Source organism: Psittacula echo, assembly GCF_963264785.1.
Source record: "Psittacula echo genome assembly, chromosome: 9".
Classification (NCBI taxonomy): Eukaryota; Metazoa; Chordata; class Aves; order Psittaciformes; family Psittacidae; genus Psittacula; species Psittacula echo.
In genome coordinates, this window is record NC_137745.1 from 1,840,814 (window position 1) to 1,858,947 (window position 18,134).

General features: G+C 47.7%; 1 protein-coding gene across 8 annotated transcripts in view; it reads right to left on the bottom strand.

The window, feature by feature from the left end:
• Positions 1–18,134, bottom strand: part of CADPS (calcium dependent secretion activator) — a gene marked incomplete at its 5' end in the record, with an annotated part of 213,435 nt that overhangs the window by 166,714 nt on the left and 28,587 nt on the right. For all 8 annotated transcript variants that reach the window (XM_080625195.1, XM_080625194.1, XM_080625193.1 and 5 more), the window contains 2 exons: positions 2,081–2,413; positions 6,786–6,899. In XM_080625195.1, coding sequence (XP_080481321.1) covers positions 2,081–2,413; positions 6,786–6,899 — 447 coding nt within the window. The remainder of the gene's footprint in view (positions 1–2,080; positions 2,414–6,785; positions 6,900–18,134) is intronic.

Below are 18,134 nucleotides of genomic sequence, written 5' to 3' on the forward strand. Positions count from 1 at the left end.
ACAGACCGGCTGCGATCGATGGCTGAGACCCTGCAGGAAGGAGCAGTGGTCAACAGGATCCTGGGGCTTCCTAGCAAGACAGAAGTGCAAGGCAGCTACTGCTGCTCTCCTAAAGGCTGCTGATGCCCTGAGAGCTCCAGAGATCCCTCTGGTATAGCCCAGATGATATGACCACAAGTAGCACCAAAATAAGGGTCCCCCACATCAAAGCCTGCAGTTTCCCTGTGTGCCCACTGCAGCCTTCTTTCCCTGCAGCATCTAACTGGAGAAGCAGCAGCAGCAACCGAATTGCACTCCATCACACCAGCACCACAGCACTATAATCACCCGCGCTGTGTGCCCCAGCTGAAACACTGCTGGCCTTGCAGCTTTCTGAGCCGTATAAAGGACTCTTCCTTCTGCATAGCTAATCCTCACTATTCAGGTATTTAAACCAGAGTAACTCCTGTGCTAATATTCGCTTTCAACAGAAATTACATCTTTCTCTAAAAGCTTAAATTACAGGTTTGCTGCCTCCAAGTATTAGGAAAAACCCAGAATTAAATCCTTCACTTTCAGAGTAAAACCAGGACCTACTGCAGGAAACAGGCTGCTTGATGCAACAGGGCAATTTGTAGGGAGCAGCCACTGGGTTCATAGTAGAAAGGCTCTCATAAGCAGAGATCATCCACAAAGCAAGGCAGTCAGGATTAAATATTGCTTTATGCATCACTGGGAACCACAAAGGAAGAGGGTGGGATCACTTACATGCTCATACAAAACCACCCTAGCTCCTTAGCGAAGCACAGGTCAAGGGAGGATGAGAGACACAGGGCTTGAGTTGGTTAAGTCAGAAAACCAAAACACTGCAGAACTGACTCAGCTCTCAACACATCACTGAAAACATTATGGGTTTGATTTTAAAGAAGTGCTCCAAGCCAGGATGGAGGCACGGAATTTGTTTTGAAAACACGATTTATGAGGACCAGTGCACTCCTTGCTGTTTCCTTTTTGCTACAAAGATGCCTTACTCAGGAACGTTTATTATCCTCTCCTCGCTCTGCCATTAAGGCCTGAGATGATGAACAAATGCAAGATAAGCTCTCTACATCTTTAAGATGAAGAACAAATGCAAGATCTGCATTTACAAAACACAGATCAAATGATTTTCTATGTCCTGAAAAGAATTCAAAATGTCTAGACGTAAGATGGACAGAATTAGGCTCAAATGTACTCATTTCAACAAGTTGAACCCCTGAATTACAGGGAAGAGACTGAGGTCTGCTCCTCCTCTGTAAACTTTACACAGCACCACCTTCCCCTTCCCCGTGACTCTGACATCCTTTATCCCACCTGTGATATTTGTACCTGGTTGCAGGGGACTGTAATCTGGGTCACCACCAGCCTGGACAGCCACTGACAGCCCTCAGCAAGGGCTGCTGGAAACGCAAGCAGCTCTGCAGAGTTCCAGCTCTGCCTCTGGGGAACTGGCTGGTACTGGGGGGAAAGCAAGGAGAAGAATGGGAGGAAAGGTTTTCATCTATCTGGGAATTCGTAGTGCAAGCAGAGCCAGCCTGAGGTCATGGGAGTTTGGGACACTCTCTCCTTCCACCATGGGCATGCAGGGGTCACAGAGGTTCCTCTACTTAAGGAGGGCCTGTACAACTTCAAGAAGTGAGTTTGCATAAGACATCCACCCCAGGGGCATCAGAGCTTCAAGTACTAATAAGGTTACTGCAGGTACAGAAGGTACTTGTGTTGTTTAGATTGGGGATGTGACAGAGGAAAGGCAAGCAAGTCACAGCAAAACAGCCCGCTTAGGCACCACCAAAGACCTGCTCATCCAGACACAGAGTTGGACGAATAAAATACTCCTGTCTCAGCAATCCTATGGGATTCCAGGAGAAAAGAAGCATAAGCCTGAGAGAACAAAACTGGCCCTGTAGAAGTCCCACCGTGAATCAAAGCCTCTTTCCTTAGTGAAAAATCTCTCAAACCCAGTCCTCTCCAGCCCAGCTCGTAACAGCAACATTTCCCATTGGCAAGCCCTTCCGCAAGGAACACTCCTCCATTCCCACCCCGCCTGGCAGAAGGTCCTTACCTGACACGCATTGTACAGAAGCTGATGCTCAAATTTCTTGATCCCCAAAATGTTCTGGAACATCTCGTAGAGCTGCTCCTTGCTGAGGATGAGCTCCGAGGCAGCGCTCGCAGTCATCCTGGCCTGCTGCTTGCGGGGATCCTCTTCCCCACGGTAAATAGCATCAAACTTTGCCATCCAGGAGCTCAGCACCGTCTCCTTGCTGAGGCCATCAATTTCTGGCAGGCTCCGCACCCTCTTCTCAATGTGTTTCTTGAAGACCTCCCGGGAGTCATTCGCTGAGCACCCTCCGCTCTGCACCATCCTGGCAACGCGATCGCTCTTCAGGAATACCTACAAGAGAAGGGTGACTTCAAATGGTGTCAGTTAAAACACTAATAAATCCCCCTTAAGTACCACAAAGTGTGGTGTCACTGCTGGGAAGCCTGGCTGCCGGCATGCTCTCCATTTCCTCACTCAACAAACACGTGTTGCCACGGACGGAGGTTTCAGCTGTACTCTGGGAAGTGTAATGAAATCAGGTGAAGCTTCTGCTTTGTGTTTGCTAAAATGGAACATTTTGATGCAATTAGGACTTCAGGAGATGTTGTGGTTGCACCTCACCAGATACATTAATGCCCTTTGGGAAAGCAGGATTATATTTTCCTCTAGCAAAGGTTTTAATAAGGAAGTTATTGCACAACTGCATTCACCTAACCAAGTTCTGCCCCATTACAGGGAGTCAAGTTATCCTATTCAAGTGAACAGCACTGTGTCTATCTGAAGAGCATCCCATCCATCTGGGAAACCTCTGACCACTGCAAGGACCAGGCCTACATTAAGCTACTACACCAGAGATCTCTGCAGTGTCACGAGATGGCACTGCATTTATTAGTTTATTGTTACCTTCAGTTAAATAACATCTATGTCCCCACTTCTTCCATACCCTGGTGTTTCCAACCTGGGCAACCAGCACTGCAAGAGCACTGTTAAAACACCCTGGGAAGAGACAAGGATGAGTGGCGTGGTCTTTACAAACTGATGGGTAAACATCAAAGCAACTCAGATCACCAAAAGCTGGCATGGCCACAGGTGGATGAGGCCAAACCCCTTCTTGCTCCAGCTCTGCTGCTATAGCACAGGATGGTTCAGCATGGGTTGAGGCTGCCTGGGAAGGCTCTGCAGAGAGAGCACAGGCAAGGTGCAGGATGCTGAGAGCAGGAGGGAGGCAGAAGGTGTTTGATGAAGATGCTCTTCCCACTGCAAGAGCAGCAGAAGGGTCAAAACCTAACAGATACCTGCAGCCCAGGCGATGCCACGGGAGCAACACAGAGCTGAAGGGCAAGAGAGGGACAGGGGTATATTGTGTTGGCTCTCATCTCCTGAGCCCTGAACACAGGAGAGCAATCAATGCTCAGGAAGAATTACTGTTTTATTAATGATGTCGAGAACCAATGAATGCAGCAGGCTGGGAAGAAGCTGTGCCAGCACAGGGATGTATCTGTCAGCTCTCAATAATTAAAGAGCTTGAAGATGACCTAAGGACATGGTAGAATTTTTTTTCACACCACTCAGAAACGTGGCATTCCATGTTCCCGGACACTTGATGGCACAGGCATCTGTTGGCAGCGGTAGTGGGTTTTGCTCCAGCCCCAAAATGCTGCTAGCTGAAGAACTGGGCTGTTTCCTTTCAACATCACCATGCTGGGGAGCACTCCCTGCAGACAGGGCAGCCAAGATGCCACCAGCAGCCTCTTTATTCCACAATGAAATGATATCAGCATGCATGTTGTTTCCTTAGAGTTTAAATGGCATTGATAACCCAGTGTGTGCAGGTGCTTTTAAGTAATAGGTGAGAGCTATCAAAATCCTAGCTCCCAACACAGCCAAGGAAGTCCCCAGCACAATGACTGTGAGAAGCGGTGGGAGGTCATGGAGAACGGCCACACTGCAGCACCCTCAGCTCTTGCTTTTCCCTCTGTAATCATCCAGGTGCCTTTACAACAGCTCAAACGACTTCTCATACCTGCCCGCACCAGCGGCTGTTGTTATCTGCAGTCCTCACCCCCATCAGCAGAGGGACCTGACTCCCCATCTGCCCTCAGCCCTGGGCGCAGAGCAGCAGCCAGCAGAGGAAAGGACGGCTGGGGCTGGCAGGGAGCAGGCAGGCGCGAAGGAGAGCCAGCCAGACACAAAGCAGCAGGAAAAGACCGTGAAATCGGAAGATGAAAAAAGATAAAAGAGGTGTTTTGTCCTGCAGAGCGAGCTGCTTTCTTCAGAAAATACCCGGAGCATCACCGGGCTGTCAGACTGCCTCGCAGCACTGCCAGGAGTCAGGAACTGCTGGAGCAAAACCCTGGCATGGGTACGTACACCAGCACACGCACAGGAAAGCTGACCTCTGAGCTGGGTCAGGCATCTCGTGCCACATCCATAGAGGAGCCCCAGCTCTACCTGCCCACAGCAGAGTGGACGTGGGTCTAACCAACCATTTCCATAATACCCACTGGAGGGGCTGATGCATGTCAGTGCTGGCTGACAGATGCTTTACTCCTTGGAAGTAAAAGGACATTAGAAAAGCTCTTCTGGAGTGTCTGTTAGAGTGTGCTGGGCCTGTCTCATACACACAGGTCTGCAGCATTCCTGCAGGCACAGCAGTGCTTTGTACCCCAGCAGCAGAGCCTGCTCAGATCATTCAAGCTTTTAACCTTGAACTATGCGAAGACTGGCAACCGCATGCTTACCCCTTGACAGCTGATTTAACAGGAGAAACACATGCAAACGCATTCAGGGTAACAGCAAATGCATTCCTGCCCTACAATGTCATCTCCAGAAAACAAACAACACCCAAACAAAACAAACAGAAACCACCAAAATCCAAATAGTCCCCAGGTAATGAACCTATTCTGCACTGCTTGTGGGCCTCTTAGAAACACCAGCCATGTCCTGCACAGAGATGGCCAGTTTCAGCTGGGCAAAACCCCCAGTTTTAGTGTTTTCCAAGCCATCAGGCAGCTCCACAAATCACTACCCAAATGCCAAATTCTAGGCAGTGTCCATCCAATGGACAGTAAATTGCACAAAACTGAGATTTGCAGGAGCTGAGACAAGCAGGATCTGCTGTGATTGCACCATGGTTCAATCAAGGGTGGGTGCCTCCCTGCAGGGAAGGGAGGAAGGAGACCATCAGCAGAGAACACTGCTCAGGCTCTGAGAGGGGGCAGAGGCTTTGCCTGGTGCCAGTACAGATGATGCTGATGAAGAGACACGTGGCCATGCTACAGCTGCACAGAAGCTCAAAGTACATGGCTGGAAATTAAATGAGAACAACAGTTAAAAAGGAAGGACACAGAGTGATGTATTACACTTTTTGTGGCCTGCTTATATAGGCCAGAGCCAGTGGAATGTCCAGTTGAACCAAAGACACAGAGTATGCAGATATCTAGCACTGATCAACTGCTCTTTGTGAGGGATCAGTTGGGGTAATTATACAGCGCAGGACTTCTAGACCTAGTCTAGAAGTCTTTCAGCCAGACCCATCCACGAAACAGGGATGTATTTTGCCTCTTTTTAAGCAGTTCCCTTTTCCTGCCCAATAGTCCTATCGGAACAGATTACACTGCTCTTACATCCTAAAATGCAGCTCAGGTCATCTTGAAAGTTTTCCCTGCCAGCATCTGCTTGGTGAAGCGATGATAAACTGATAATCCCTTGGCAATTTCTTTCCTGATAAGAGATGTAAATTACTGTCAGTTTCCTTCCTGTGGAGAGAATGATGGAGCAGTAACTACTAGGCTGGTGTAATAGAGTTAATCCAGAGATAATTTGTGCTTTCCTTACACAGAAGCAGCTGCTGCCAATTTTTATAGAGTTAAAATTCTCTTCAGTTTTAGTATCTGATTTTGATCCCCTCTTAGATTCCACTTCCAGAGAAATATTTTATGTAGGCAATTCAAAATCTTCACCTTTTATGACAGAACAGCTCTAGGGAGAAAAGAGAAATGGTTTGCAGAAAGGCTAGGAAAAAAATAAGCGACACTCATATAAATCACAAGCACTGATTTCCTTCAAAAACAGAAGCTCTCTCCCTCTGAGAAAGGATATGAAAAGCAGCGATAAGGGCTGCATACAAAGAGGTGCAAAAAGACAGACATGCATAATTATTCTTTTGCACAAGTATGAATGATGCTTCACTTTCTTTGGCATCGTTTGGTTTTGTAGATGCGCATCCTCCTCCTTTCCCCTCTGCTTTGCAGCGCTTGTCATCTAAAGTGAAAAGACAAGACTCTGGCTGAAAATCCCAAAGTCACTCAGATACAACGTAAAAGCTTCACCAGGAACTGAATGTGCTGCTCCGTTTTCTCTTGGTATTTTTCACAGGGAGCATGTGACATTTATTTCATATTGTGCCGACTTCTCTAGTTTAAAAGTACACTGCTTAAACGGACCAGGAAGATATATTTCATCTTACACAGGAAGGGTCATCTTCCCCATAATCAAGCTATAGGATACACCACAGTGTAGGGTTTGCCGTGTTTGCTGTATGGTTGCATGTTCAAACCCTGACCCTCACAAACCTTTTGATGTACCAGATGTAAGAAGCCTTCTGCCTGCCTTTGTTCTGTGCTATTTGATAAAGGGCAATCCATCATTTCAGAACTTAACCGCATCCGTGAATAGGGGTGAGAACAGGGATTCATACGTATGCTGTATTGTCTCTTCTTACCTCATAGTAGCTCTGGACAGCATTTATAAATGCTTCATCTGCCACAATCTGGGTTTCTCCATTGAGAAAGGCCTGGAAACGATCTTTGATGGTCTGAAGCTGCTGCTTGCTTATCTGCAAAACACGTCAAAAGGAGGAAATTAGTCAAGAAAGGTTTATGTACGAAGACAAAAACCAAAACCCAAACACTAATTTTCCTGTACTATCTTATGGGGATGACTATGAAGTGCATTTCCGCTCTCCTTCGGAAACAGCTGCAACACCTTTTGGATCAGCCACGTGTGGGTGCACACACACTCTGGCAAGTTCATTTACGCATCATGAACATGAAGTCATGCTGAACATCATTTCTAAGCACCTTTGCCACCACAAAAACACATAAAGGACTTTTACCACTTCAGCTATACCTAAGTCAAAAGCAGGCTGCTTGGAGGAGACTGCTCCAGTGCAATCTCTTCCCCATTTAGCCTCTCCTCCCCTTCAGAAGATGAGGTTTCACCACTGAATCTTTCAAGCTGGCTGTTGAAGCCAGCACTCAGCAGCACTCCAGGGCCTTGCTCCTCCCTTGTCTGTTTTTCCCTTGTTTATTTCTTTTGGCTTGCCACATATAAAACACCAGTCAGGATCAGCGGTGAGAGAATTTAATGCCATTTTTGCCGGGGGCAAAAATGTTCTGCTTATCCTAGCAAGGACCTTCTCTGTTGTCTCCTTTGAAACACAAAAGTGCAACTTACAAGACAGCTCTATCTTGTCACAATGACATCAACAGAAAGGTAACAAGGGTTTATTCCAGCCTTGTCGTTATTTTGCCTCGTTTCTCTGTCAATTTAAAACCAGACGTAGCTAAAAAAACCCAGCTCTTTAGCACGTAACAGAGTCACAGCAGGCATGTACCAGCAACGCCAGCACAGCATCTTACGATGCAGATAACACTCCGAAGGCCTGTAGGGATTTAAACATGGTTGTGCCTGGTTTGCGGTGGGGCTATGTTAGGTTTGAGGCTAAGAATCAATTTAGCCAAAAGAGAAAGAAGCAAACAAGATGTATGTACAACAACCTCAAACTTAAAGGGTTTAAGAGAGCAGTAAGAATAGGACAACTATTTACTAATGACCAAAAGGTCTCGAGAAGAGTGCTTTTTCCTTACTTGCGCACCAGCAGAAGAAACCAGCCCATTAGAATGGAAGAGAAAGGTAAAATTAATGGCTCTAAGTGGCTAAATGGCTTTGAGTAAAGTACTGAAAGCTATGGAGACTCAAACAACTAGCGCATAATGAAGCCTGGTAAACTCAGCTAGTGATAAAAAGCAGGAGAGGGACCAATTGGAGAAAGCAACGATAAATATCACTAGATCTAGATGATGTGCCATGTGGGTTGTTTAGGTACTGCAGTAACAAACATCATGAATACTGATAATTAATTCTGCAACACCACGCTGAGGAGGGCTAGTGAGCAATGGCAATTTGATGTGATAATCTGGGATTAGTTTATCCTGGTGCTTATGGAGAGGTGTTCATCAAAGTGCCATAAAGCAAGACTCAACATGCTCTGCTTCAGAAAAGCAGGAACAGCCTTCACCACCCTGACAGCCCCAAACCAGCAGCACAGACTTCACAGGGTCTGACACATGCAACAAGGTTCAGCATCACAGGGCTGGAGCAAGGACCATCCCTTTAACCTGATCCACCTCAGCCTTGGGCACCATCTGCAATGAGCCCTGTGGAAAAGCACTGCTGAAAGCTCCTTGCTTTAATGTTGTCAGGATCTAATTGTTGGCTCTAAGAATCCATCAGCCACCTCAGGCAACTAAAACTTCTGGTATTTGCCAATAGCACCTTAGACATCACAAGCTCTTGGGCAATGCGCACAGCATCAGGTGTAAAGCAGGCTCCAAGCCTATCTGAGCTGACGGGAGCTCCTGATGGGATTTAAAAGAAAACTGGGTCAGCAGTAAGAGGAGGCAGAGACAATACAGGGACCGAGTGGGAAACACCTGTGGGAAGGTGCTAGATCTATTTTTATTAAGCATTTAATTATCTGGAAGAAAGGAAAAGCAAGATGTTAATTAAATGTATTGATGATTTTGTATTAGTAACCATTGTGAATGCCAGGCAGGCACAACAGGGCGACAGAGGCCACAAGGAACAAAGGAAAGAAACAGGAAAACTACAGGTAACATTGAAATCAGGGTGTTGCGGCACAAGGAAAGACATACTAAGGGCACAGATACTGTGAGCCAAGAGGCTTTTCATTGGGATTTTAAAATGCATGGCATTTTTATCATTATTACTGTCCAAGTTATTTCTTAGGACAACCTCCAGAAGTCCTTGCTTGTTCAATTCCCATAATGTCATCTGGAAGCAACATTTTATGCTCCATCCTCAATACTGAACGGGCTACCTTCAAAATGAATGATGCTCCTTGAAATTCCTAGAAACTCCCAACACGCAGCTCACATGTGAGCTCCTGAGGGCTGTGGAAATGAATCATCGGGTTTGTCTTTATTGGAGCGGCAGTCGCCTCCTCCTCACACCCAAGCTTCATGCAAGTATTTAACTTGTCCAGGGAAAAGGAGATCCTCTGTGATCACATCAGGCTGCAGCACAGCCCAGTCCTCTGCTTAACAGCACCTTCAGTCTTCCATCGCCACCAGACTGTGAAACAGCACTGCTGCGCTGATCTGCGTCTGTGCCACTGTCACGGATGTGTTATCAAGCAAGCAGTCGATCTGAGCCGGAATTAAACTGTTTTCACATTAAATTTAGCTTCTGCAGCATAGCAGCAGGTGCCCTGTGCAGAAAGTCAGCATCAGCAGAGAGGACCAGACCTGTAGGTCAACGCAATCTGCCTCAAATGCTCCACACCTCCCATTTTATGCCTCTTCCCCTGCCCATCAAGTTCCAAGAGCATCGCTGCTGAGCCCCAGAAGCGCCCCCTGGGCACCAGGAGGCAGCACATTCCTGGTGGAGGCAGGATCAGGGCAAGGTGGCAGCCTCAGTCCCAATGCCACGCTCCAAAGCGTTTAAGCAGGGTCAAGCAATGCCACCAACCCATCTGCAGCCTTAAAAGAGCACATGTTTGGAACACTAACCTGGAAACTTAAGTGCTTTAAAGGCAGGGGTGTTATTTTATCTCTTGCTATTAGAGGCATGAGTAATCAGCTAGAAATCCATATGAAGCAAGCCAACAGCTTCTGCAGATCCACTAAGGCACCAATACAAACCACATCTCAGTTACCTTCCGTAGCGTGCTTACAAATAGCGGAAAACAACCGAATTACTTCCCCTTCAAAGCACATCAGAACAACATGAGAGCCCTTGCACCAGCTAGGGCAGGAGGTGAAACCCTGGTGGGGGTGAGGCTGGTGGGGGGCAGAGCCTCACTGCCCTGATGGGAACACAAATGCAGATGCAAGGAGGGAAGGAGAGAACCGGGAGTAAGCAGGAGCACTGTGGTGGATGGGAGAGGTTTATTCTGCTTACCTTCCCTCACCGCTTTCAGTGTGTGACAGCCGTTAAGGAAATAATCATTTCTGCATTTGAGAGGCTGCAGAACGCCCTGCTTGCATACAGAAGGTGCGGACCCAAGCAGCCTCTCCCAAGTTCATACTGTGGCGTGCTTATGTTTATTCACAGCCTTTATCTGTCTAAAGCAAGTGAGTACTGAAGTTGCCAGATATACACATGCATATCAAAAAATGTAATCTGAGGCAGTGATGAAGAATTCTTGACACAGATATCAGGCCGGGCACCCACGGAACTTTGGGCTGGCATCCCTGGAAGATTGCATGGCTTTTTATAAGAAGCTTGGCAGAGGTCTTCTCCAGATTGGACTAAATTATGGGAAGGAGCTCACCAGTGACCAGATCTGGGCATACCAGTGATTCCTACCTTCTTGGTCTAACTTTTTAAAGAGAAGCTGCATGCCCAGCACAACGTAGTGACCTCAGAAACAGGGTGGAACATCTCTGCCATGCGCCATGGTCATAAACAAATCACAGAGGCAATCTCTTGCATTTGCTTGATGCAGATCTCAGCAAACAGCACACCAGCCTCCTCGGGCCAAATGCTCACCAGCAGCTTGCTCGCTACGGGTTGTTTTTGCACATACTCCATCCGACTTGGAGCCGAACAGAAACCTGAATATATAGCACTATGGCACCTTCTCCAGCAAACAGCTGGCTCCATCTCTGTGCATCATCTCCAGCCTCCTTCGCCTACAGCACAAGCATTCCAAAGAGGAGCTGTTTGCTGCAGAGAAGTTCTCTGGAAAAAGTTATACACAGCAGCGTGCCTCACTAATCCCTCCTCTTTCCAAAATGCTTTGTTCTATCCGAGCACAGCATGGCCGTATAGCTCGCCACTTAGGCACATTTCACCATAGTACCGTGTGAGCTGGATCCGGGTTTTGTCCCACACGGGGTATCGTGGACAGGCTCAAAGCAGAGCAGATTTACACGCTGGACTTCGAAGAATTAGAACAACTTCTACAGATCTTGACTCTTTTACATTGAACTTTCACATCTGCAAGTTCCATTTACACAAGAAAACAAGATCATTTGCACTCAAACATCATACAAAGCTTTGAAATTCAACTGTCCTATATCAACAGTATTAGAAGCCCAAGAGCCACGGATGACATGCCTTGAAAGAGAGTAGAAAGGGGAGTTTCATGAGAATTTATATGAATTCTTGCATAATGTCACAGCGCGGGTGGTCCAGCACTGAGACATGGGGCCAGAGAGGCTGTGGCAGGGGAATTGGGCCAGAGACCTCCACAAGTCCCTTGCAACCTACAATATGCTATGGCAGTACCACGTCTAACAGAAGATTTTCAAGGACAGGCCATCCCAGACTGTAGATGGCCAAACCTTTCAGGGCTAACTGCTGATTTGTCACTGGCAGGCTACAGAATAACCCATCCACAGCTGTATGTGTACTCAAACCAGCTCAAAGCCACATCCATCCATGTGACAGCTCCTGGAACAGCAGTCAGATTTGAACTCTGCAGATTTTTCAAGTGAGGTTGCAAAAGGTTTCAAAGTGAAAGGTATCCCTGTGGGAGAGAGGTGATCCCCTTCACTGCCACACTGAACACCTCGGAGCAAGGACTGGGTATTTTGGTCCACTGATGTCTCACAGTGCCCTTGCACATACCACTGGAAGGGTCTGCCCTGTCACCGGGGCATGGGGATGCACGGCACTGCTCCCTGATGGCTCAGCCCATCAGTATCACTCATATCCCAAAGGAATCTGTTCAGCTGGGGACTGCAGGTAATTCCCAGGGGAAGCACCTCTGCCTTTTGCCTAGAGAAACCAGCTTACAGCACATGAACAAGAGCAGCACAAGGCTCTTGCTCCTCAGGCACCTGCTGTTTGGGTATCACTGCGAGGAGGAATATTTAACTGCTCACTGTGCCGCTGCTCCGGGTTTGGTTTCATAACAGCTAATAAATATTTTATTACACCTCAGCACCAGGTGATTTAGGAAAAAGCTAAACCAACCGAAGGAGCATCCCTCATCATCACCGCTTCCACAGTCAGAAACCAGACACAACATGAACAGCGTGGAAGAGACGGCAGGAGGTGCGGGGAGCTGAAGCTGGTCTCAAGGGAAAGGTCAGACGCTCCAGCAACAGGCATGAGAGTATTAAAACTGCATCGGGCTATTTTGCACTGGGAAAACACATCAGATTCTTCCTGTGCTCATGCTGCTTTCACCCCCCAGTAGGAGAGAGGACCACACGGAGGGTGACTCACACCCCAGGATTTGGGTTTGCCCACTCTCCTGGGCAGACATGGCTCCTCTACAAACAGCTTTTCACTGTTAACATAGGCAACCAGTATTAACTGCCAGCCTCAGGGAACTTCTCCCAGCTGCCTAACACTGTATTTTCTGGTTGTTTCAGAGAAGCTTAATATTTGTTACCAGCGAGAGCTCCTGTGCTTTGGTTTCTGACAGCCACAATACATCTTTCCAGGGGTGCCGAGCCAGCACGTCCTTTTCCCTTACAGCCTGACCAGATGTGGATCGCTGAGCGCACACCCACTGATCTGCCCGTCTATACAATTCCCTCTTTGTGGGCGCTTGATTTGCTGCCTTCTGCCTCTGTCTGTGATTTACAGACCCTGGTGTACCCACGCTGCCTGCCCTCTTCTCCAGCCACGCTCGTCCTTTGTGGATGGCAAACAAGAAAAGCACTGGTCACATCCCCAGCCACCAACCCTGCTGCCACATTCTCCTCTCCCAGAAGAGTTGATTCGTTGCAGAGAGAATGACTTCTGCCATCACCATGCCTGGGTTTACACACATGAGGCAGGGGAAGGCACGCACAACCCCTTCTGCCTGCAGCAGCTCGTGCCCTGCCTGCTCAGCCCACCTGGGATGTTGGGGATGGGTCAGAGCAATACAGACCCTCCAAGGAGCAAACTCCTACGTACCCACCTGCACCACACTCAGAAATCAGGCTGGGTTTTGGGCACAAGAAACACAAACAGCCCCCAGGTCCTTACGCACCAGCCCAGCACTGATTTGCAGCTCAGAGACGAACCAACCTCCCACTCGAGCAGCCTGAGAACACGAGAATAATAATTCCTGACCTAATGGTAAATGTCTGCTTCAGCAACAGGACTGACGAGGTAAGAAAACCCACCAGAGCTGCCTGCAGAGGAAGGAAGGAAGCCCCCTCCTCTGCCCAGCTGCACCCAGCCAGTGCCCTATCACAGCATCAGCTCTGGTCCTTGCCAGAACCTCTCACTACCTCTGCTATTAGAAGCAAATCCAGCAGGTTTGCAGCACAAACGCTGAGTGTAAATGATCTTGGCACTTGCTGGAACATTTCTTCTCTAAAGAGGCTCAAGTATTGCTGGACAAGTAATGGGAAGGTAACACATCAATCCCTTCGGTTAGGCCAGTTGCAGGTACAGAACCTCTAGCTCAAGCACAGCAGATCTTTCCTTTCTACCACACCAGTAGCAGGTTTATCAAAAGAGACAAAGCACAGGCTCCAAGTCACTCTTTGAAACATGTGGATGCTCTTTCATGTCCTCTCAAACCTTGAGTGCACTTCTTCTCCAGGATGCTCTCTGCCAGCTAGGCACAGCTTGACATATATAAAAGGCCTAAAACTTTATTATGGCTGCTGCTCCTTTCTGAACCACAGTGATGGACAGTGCCAAAAGAGGAAAGCAAAGCCATGATGTGAGACTTGGCCTCTGCTATGTCAACCTTCTCCCTGGTACTTTCCAAGATACATCTTCCCTCTGCAACCTGCCACGACATGCCAAGCACAGATGTAGGCAGACGCATCAAAAGATACCGCGCCACTCTTCACTTGCTATGTCTGTTTGTACCAGCTATGTCCATCCAATGCTCACATGCCAACCCTGCATGTCCCCCCTGCAAAAGGTCCCCTTTTCCATTAAGATCAACCACACGTATTAGAAGCAGCAGTTCTGACAGCTTCGGGAACTTGTGCTCCTGTCTGCAAGTCTCCTGTCACCTCTATCTTCTTCCTTCTGGTCCCTCCCCTACAGCTGATGTGCAAGTGGATAAACCCAAGGTGGAGCCACCCGACAAGGGCACAGAAAACTCGGACCTTCTCCCAACTTTGGTCTTATTTTACTTCAGCAAGCCATTAGCAGGGTGAGTTTGCAATAGATCTAAGAGACTAAGCCGGCCCTGCTGGGTATTTTTCTGTGTCTGATCAAATGGAATCATGCTCCTATATTTTTTTTCTGACTGATTAATAAAAATATGAATTTGATCTCAGGAGAGCAGAGAAACCAGCACAAAATATAAGCAAGAAACAGCAGTGATGAAATACTAGGCCAATGACTGAGCATGGGCTGAGAACTGCTGCTCTCTGAAGCATCCCCGGTGACTTCTGCTGCGACAGCAGCCTCACCCGGTGAGCTCTGCTCGCCCACCAGGCATAAAACACATCATCAGGATCCAGCAGCTTTCAGCAGAAAGCCCAGCACCATCCTGCCTGTGGTAGCTGCTCTGTTAACACAATACAAAACACAAACCCATAGAAACATTAAAATGCAGCTAACCCACTAAAACCAGGGTGCAAATAGAATGGAGGCTCTCTGTTATAGGCAGAGCAACATGCAAAGCCCCCCAGCTTCGTGTGCCCCTGTGGGTGCACCCCAAAGGCAAGAGACAAATCCCTTTATTTCCCCAAGTGCTGGACTTTGCAACCAGCTTCTCTCCTCCTGTGTGGCCCAAACACCTTCTTTCCTCCTTCCTGGTTAAGCCCAAGGCTCGAGGGCCATTAACACAACCATTTACACAGTCCCCCCTCGAAAATCCTGCTAGCAAGGCCCTTGGTCAGGTGCAGGCCAAGTCATGTTTGCTTCAACCGGCGTAGGAGCTCTCTGCAAATGCAACAGAAATGGCTTGTTCTGCCCTTTTACTCCAACAGTGTGGTACGTACAGTCCATTGCTGCTCTGAGACCTCCAAAAATAACCCAGGAGAGAAGACCAAGGGAAGATCTTCCTTCTCCTCTTGAGCCTCACAGGCGAGTCTGGAAAAACAACAGTTTTTCACTCCTTCTCTTTCTCTTTCGGATAGAAAACAATGCATGGTGTCTTGAAGCCTGTGAGTGTTGATGTGACACAGCTCTGAGGCGTTACCTCGAACACTTTCGCGCTTCAACACCATGGTGTGCCGCACAGTGGCAGGACGTGGAGAATACCATAGGTCATCTCCTATGAGTCACCCATGCCGTGTCCCTTGGAGAAATCCGGGACAGGCTGGGCAATAAAGCTACTAGAATTAGTATTTCTTTTGGAATATTGTGACGGCAACTTCCAGAACTTGGGTGGTTTACAGCCTTACTGACATGGAAAGTGAGCCAGTCATGTTGGGGTATGGATGCTGCACACCTATTGCCCAATGGCCGCAAAGCCTCCTGAGACAGGCATGCAATATCTTTCAGTTCAATCACCGGCAATGAATAGCTGATTCTGTATTCATTTAACAATAAAATAGCTTTGTGCAAAAATCTTCTACAAGTGCTACACAGGCACGTTCACAAATGACACCCAGGTGTCCAAAAGAAGTAACTGCATACAAGTGAATGCATACAATGAATCGTATGCAAGTTTTACTCAACTTGCATACAATTGATGTGGCCCAAGTCCCTTTGGCCCGGGACACCCTGCCAGCCCCTGCTGAGGAGTCATTAACAGTGAAGAACCTCTTCTCGCCTCCCTAGTCAGTGTTTCTTGGACGCTACAGTACTCTGAAGACCAGTAGCCTGTATTGCTGATGATGCTACATAAGCATCTCTGTTCCTGGACTACTTTAGAGGCTAGGCAAGGCTTGGTATACCCCTGTGTTTGGAAATCCCAGGCACAACCTAAGGACAGCTAAATATCCATTAGTTGACTGAGTCCAAAAAATGGGTGAGGGATGGGGTGAGAACACAAGTTGGTCTATGCTGATGGGTCCCCCACAGTGTCCCAGGACCCAGGCAAGTCCTTGCGCCCAACAGCCCAGTTCTCCACTTCTTTTGTGCTGCATCTCCCATTTGTGGAAGGAGAATAACAGTACTTCACTCCTCTGCAGAAGTAGCTACATGCATGAAAAGCCTCTCACAGAACTAGGATGGTCGGCTATCCAAGAAGAGAAGTAAGCCACTTACAGAGAAACACTTTAAAATCACTATTTTAACTATTTCCAGCTCTATGTTCCCACTCCAGGCAGGCCTTACGTGCTGCAGAAGCTAATTGTCCTTCCTAGTTAATGTATACAGCAGCTCATGCTGACTTGAAGACATCAAACAACCAGAGCTAAAGATCTACCAACACCTCAGATCTCCAAACAAAAATCCCCCTCAAAAAGTACATCCACCACGACTGTACTTATTTCTGTACCATTTTCATCATTAAACTCTGACTCTCCCTCATGTCACAAGCTATTTTAAACCCAGTTCCTATGGAGCAGAAGCGACAGACAAATGAATGGAGGCTCACGGACTCCTGGTGTGTCCCAGCCTCTGTGGGAGTGCTGTTTTCAGCCTGGCAAAGTTAGCAGGGGAGGGGATATCTTTGATGGAACTGAACAAGATAGCAAGGAATGGAGAGAAGCTTTGAGGCAGACAAGGCTGAAATGGCGAGCTTTGCCACGGGCATCCTGCACGTACCCACCAGCCCCTCAAAACAGAAAGCTGCTGTCTCAAACCGCTTCCAACTGGGCTGGTGGTGTGGAAAAAGAAGTTGATGCAGGTCTGAGCAAAACCTCTTCTCCACAGAAGGCATGTTTTCAAAGCAGCCCATCGAGAGACCTGACCTATTGCATGGTGGGGCTCTAGCTAAGCACCACTTGTCGTGTCTGAAATGTTCCCTTATTCTGTGCACGTGCTATTACCAGGAAACAAGCAAAAAGAAAGAAAACACGCCAGAAAATCTGTTGAAGAGCCAAACCCATCTCTGATCCAGTAAAAGATAAACTGTCTCTTTGAGAAAACACTTGAAAAAGGTTCAAGCAATCAGTCAAGCCAGAACAGAACTTGTTTCTAGATGGAAAAACAAGCGAGAAAAGGTGTGAATCTGCGGCGTACCTCCTCCTCCTCCTCACACTTCCTGCTGAAGTGAGTAATCTCAGATTTTTCCAAGGGCATCTTGTTTGGAGCTAGAAGAAGAAGTTTGGTACAAGGTAGTTTGTTCTGAGGCAGCAAACTACTGCAGGAAAACTGCATTTCAACTTGGGACTTGCAGACACTTGGGAATAGACCTTTGCATGGTGGCTGGTATGTACCCGAAATAAGTGAGAATGAGTGTTTGCTCCTTCAAAGACATTAAAGAACATTATTTACAATACCATGGTTCCACTGCAGTGATATTGTGATTATTGTTTACTTTAAGGAAAGGCACTGTTAAAATTGTCCACAGCCCTAGACTGTGGATCCAGTTTATATCAGGAGGCTGAAATTGCAAAGGGCAAATCCCACAAACTGTCTGAGGCATCGCAGAGACTGGGTGAGACCCCCATGGGGACATACCCCCTGAGGCTAGTTTAGCTCAGATTCCCAAACTCCGAGCACATCATTCACTTGGCAGGGGAGGCTGCAGGAAGCAATGGCCTTTTCTCAGCTCTGGGCTGTAAATATAAATGAAACACAGTGAGGAAAATCATGTTCACTACGGTGCACACACAGCGTGCATGCAGCGTGTGCAGGTCCCACGCTGGCATCTGCAAAGAGGACAACTAGCTGCTTGTGTGAGATCAGGCATGGAGCTCGGTAATGGTTTTTAAGACAACAGAAAGGCCATTTGCTGGCTGACAGGCTCTGCGTCTGCAGTGATCAGTCTGAGCCACAGGGAGACCTGCTGGAGAAC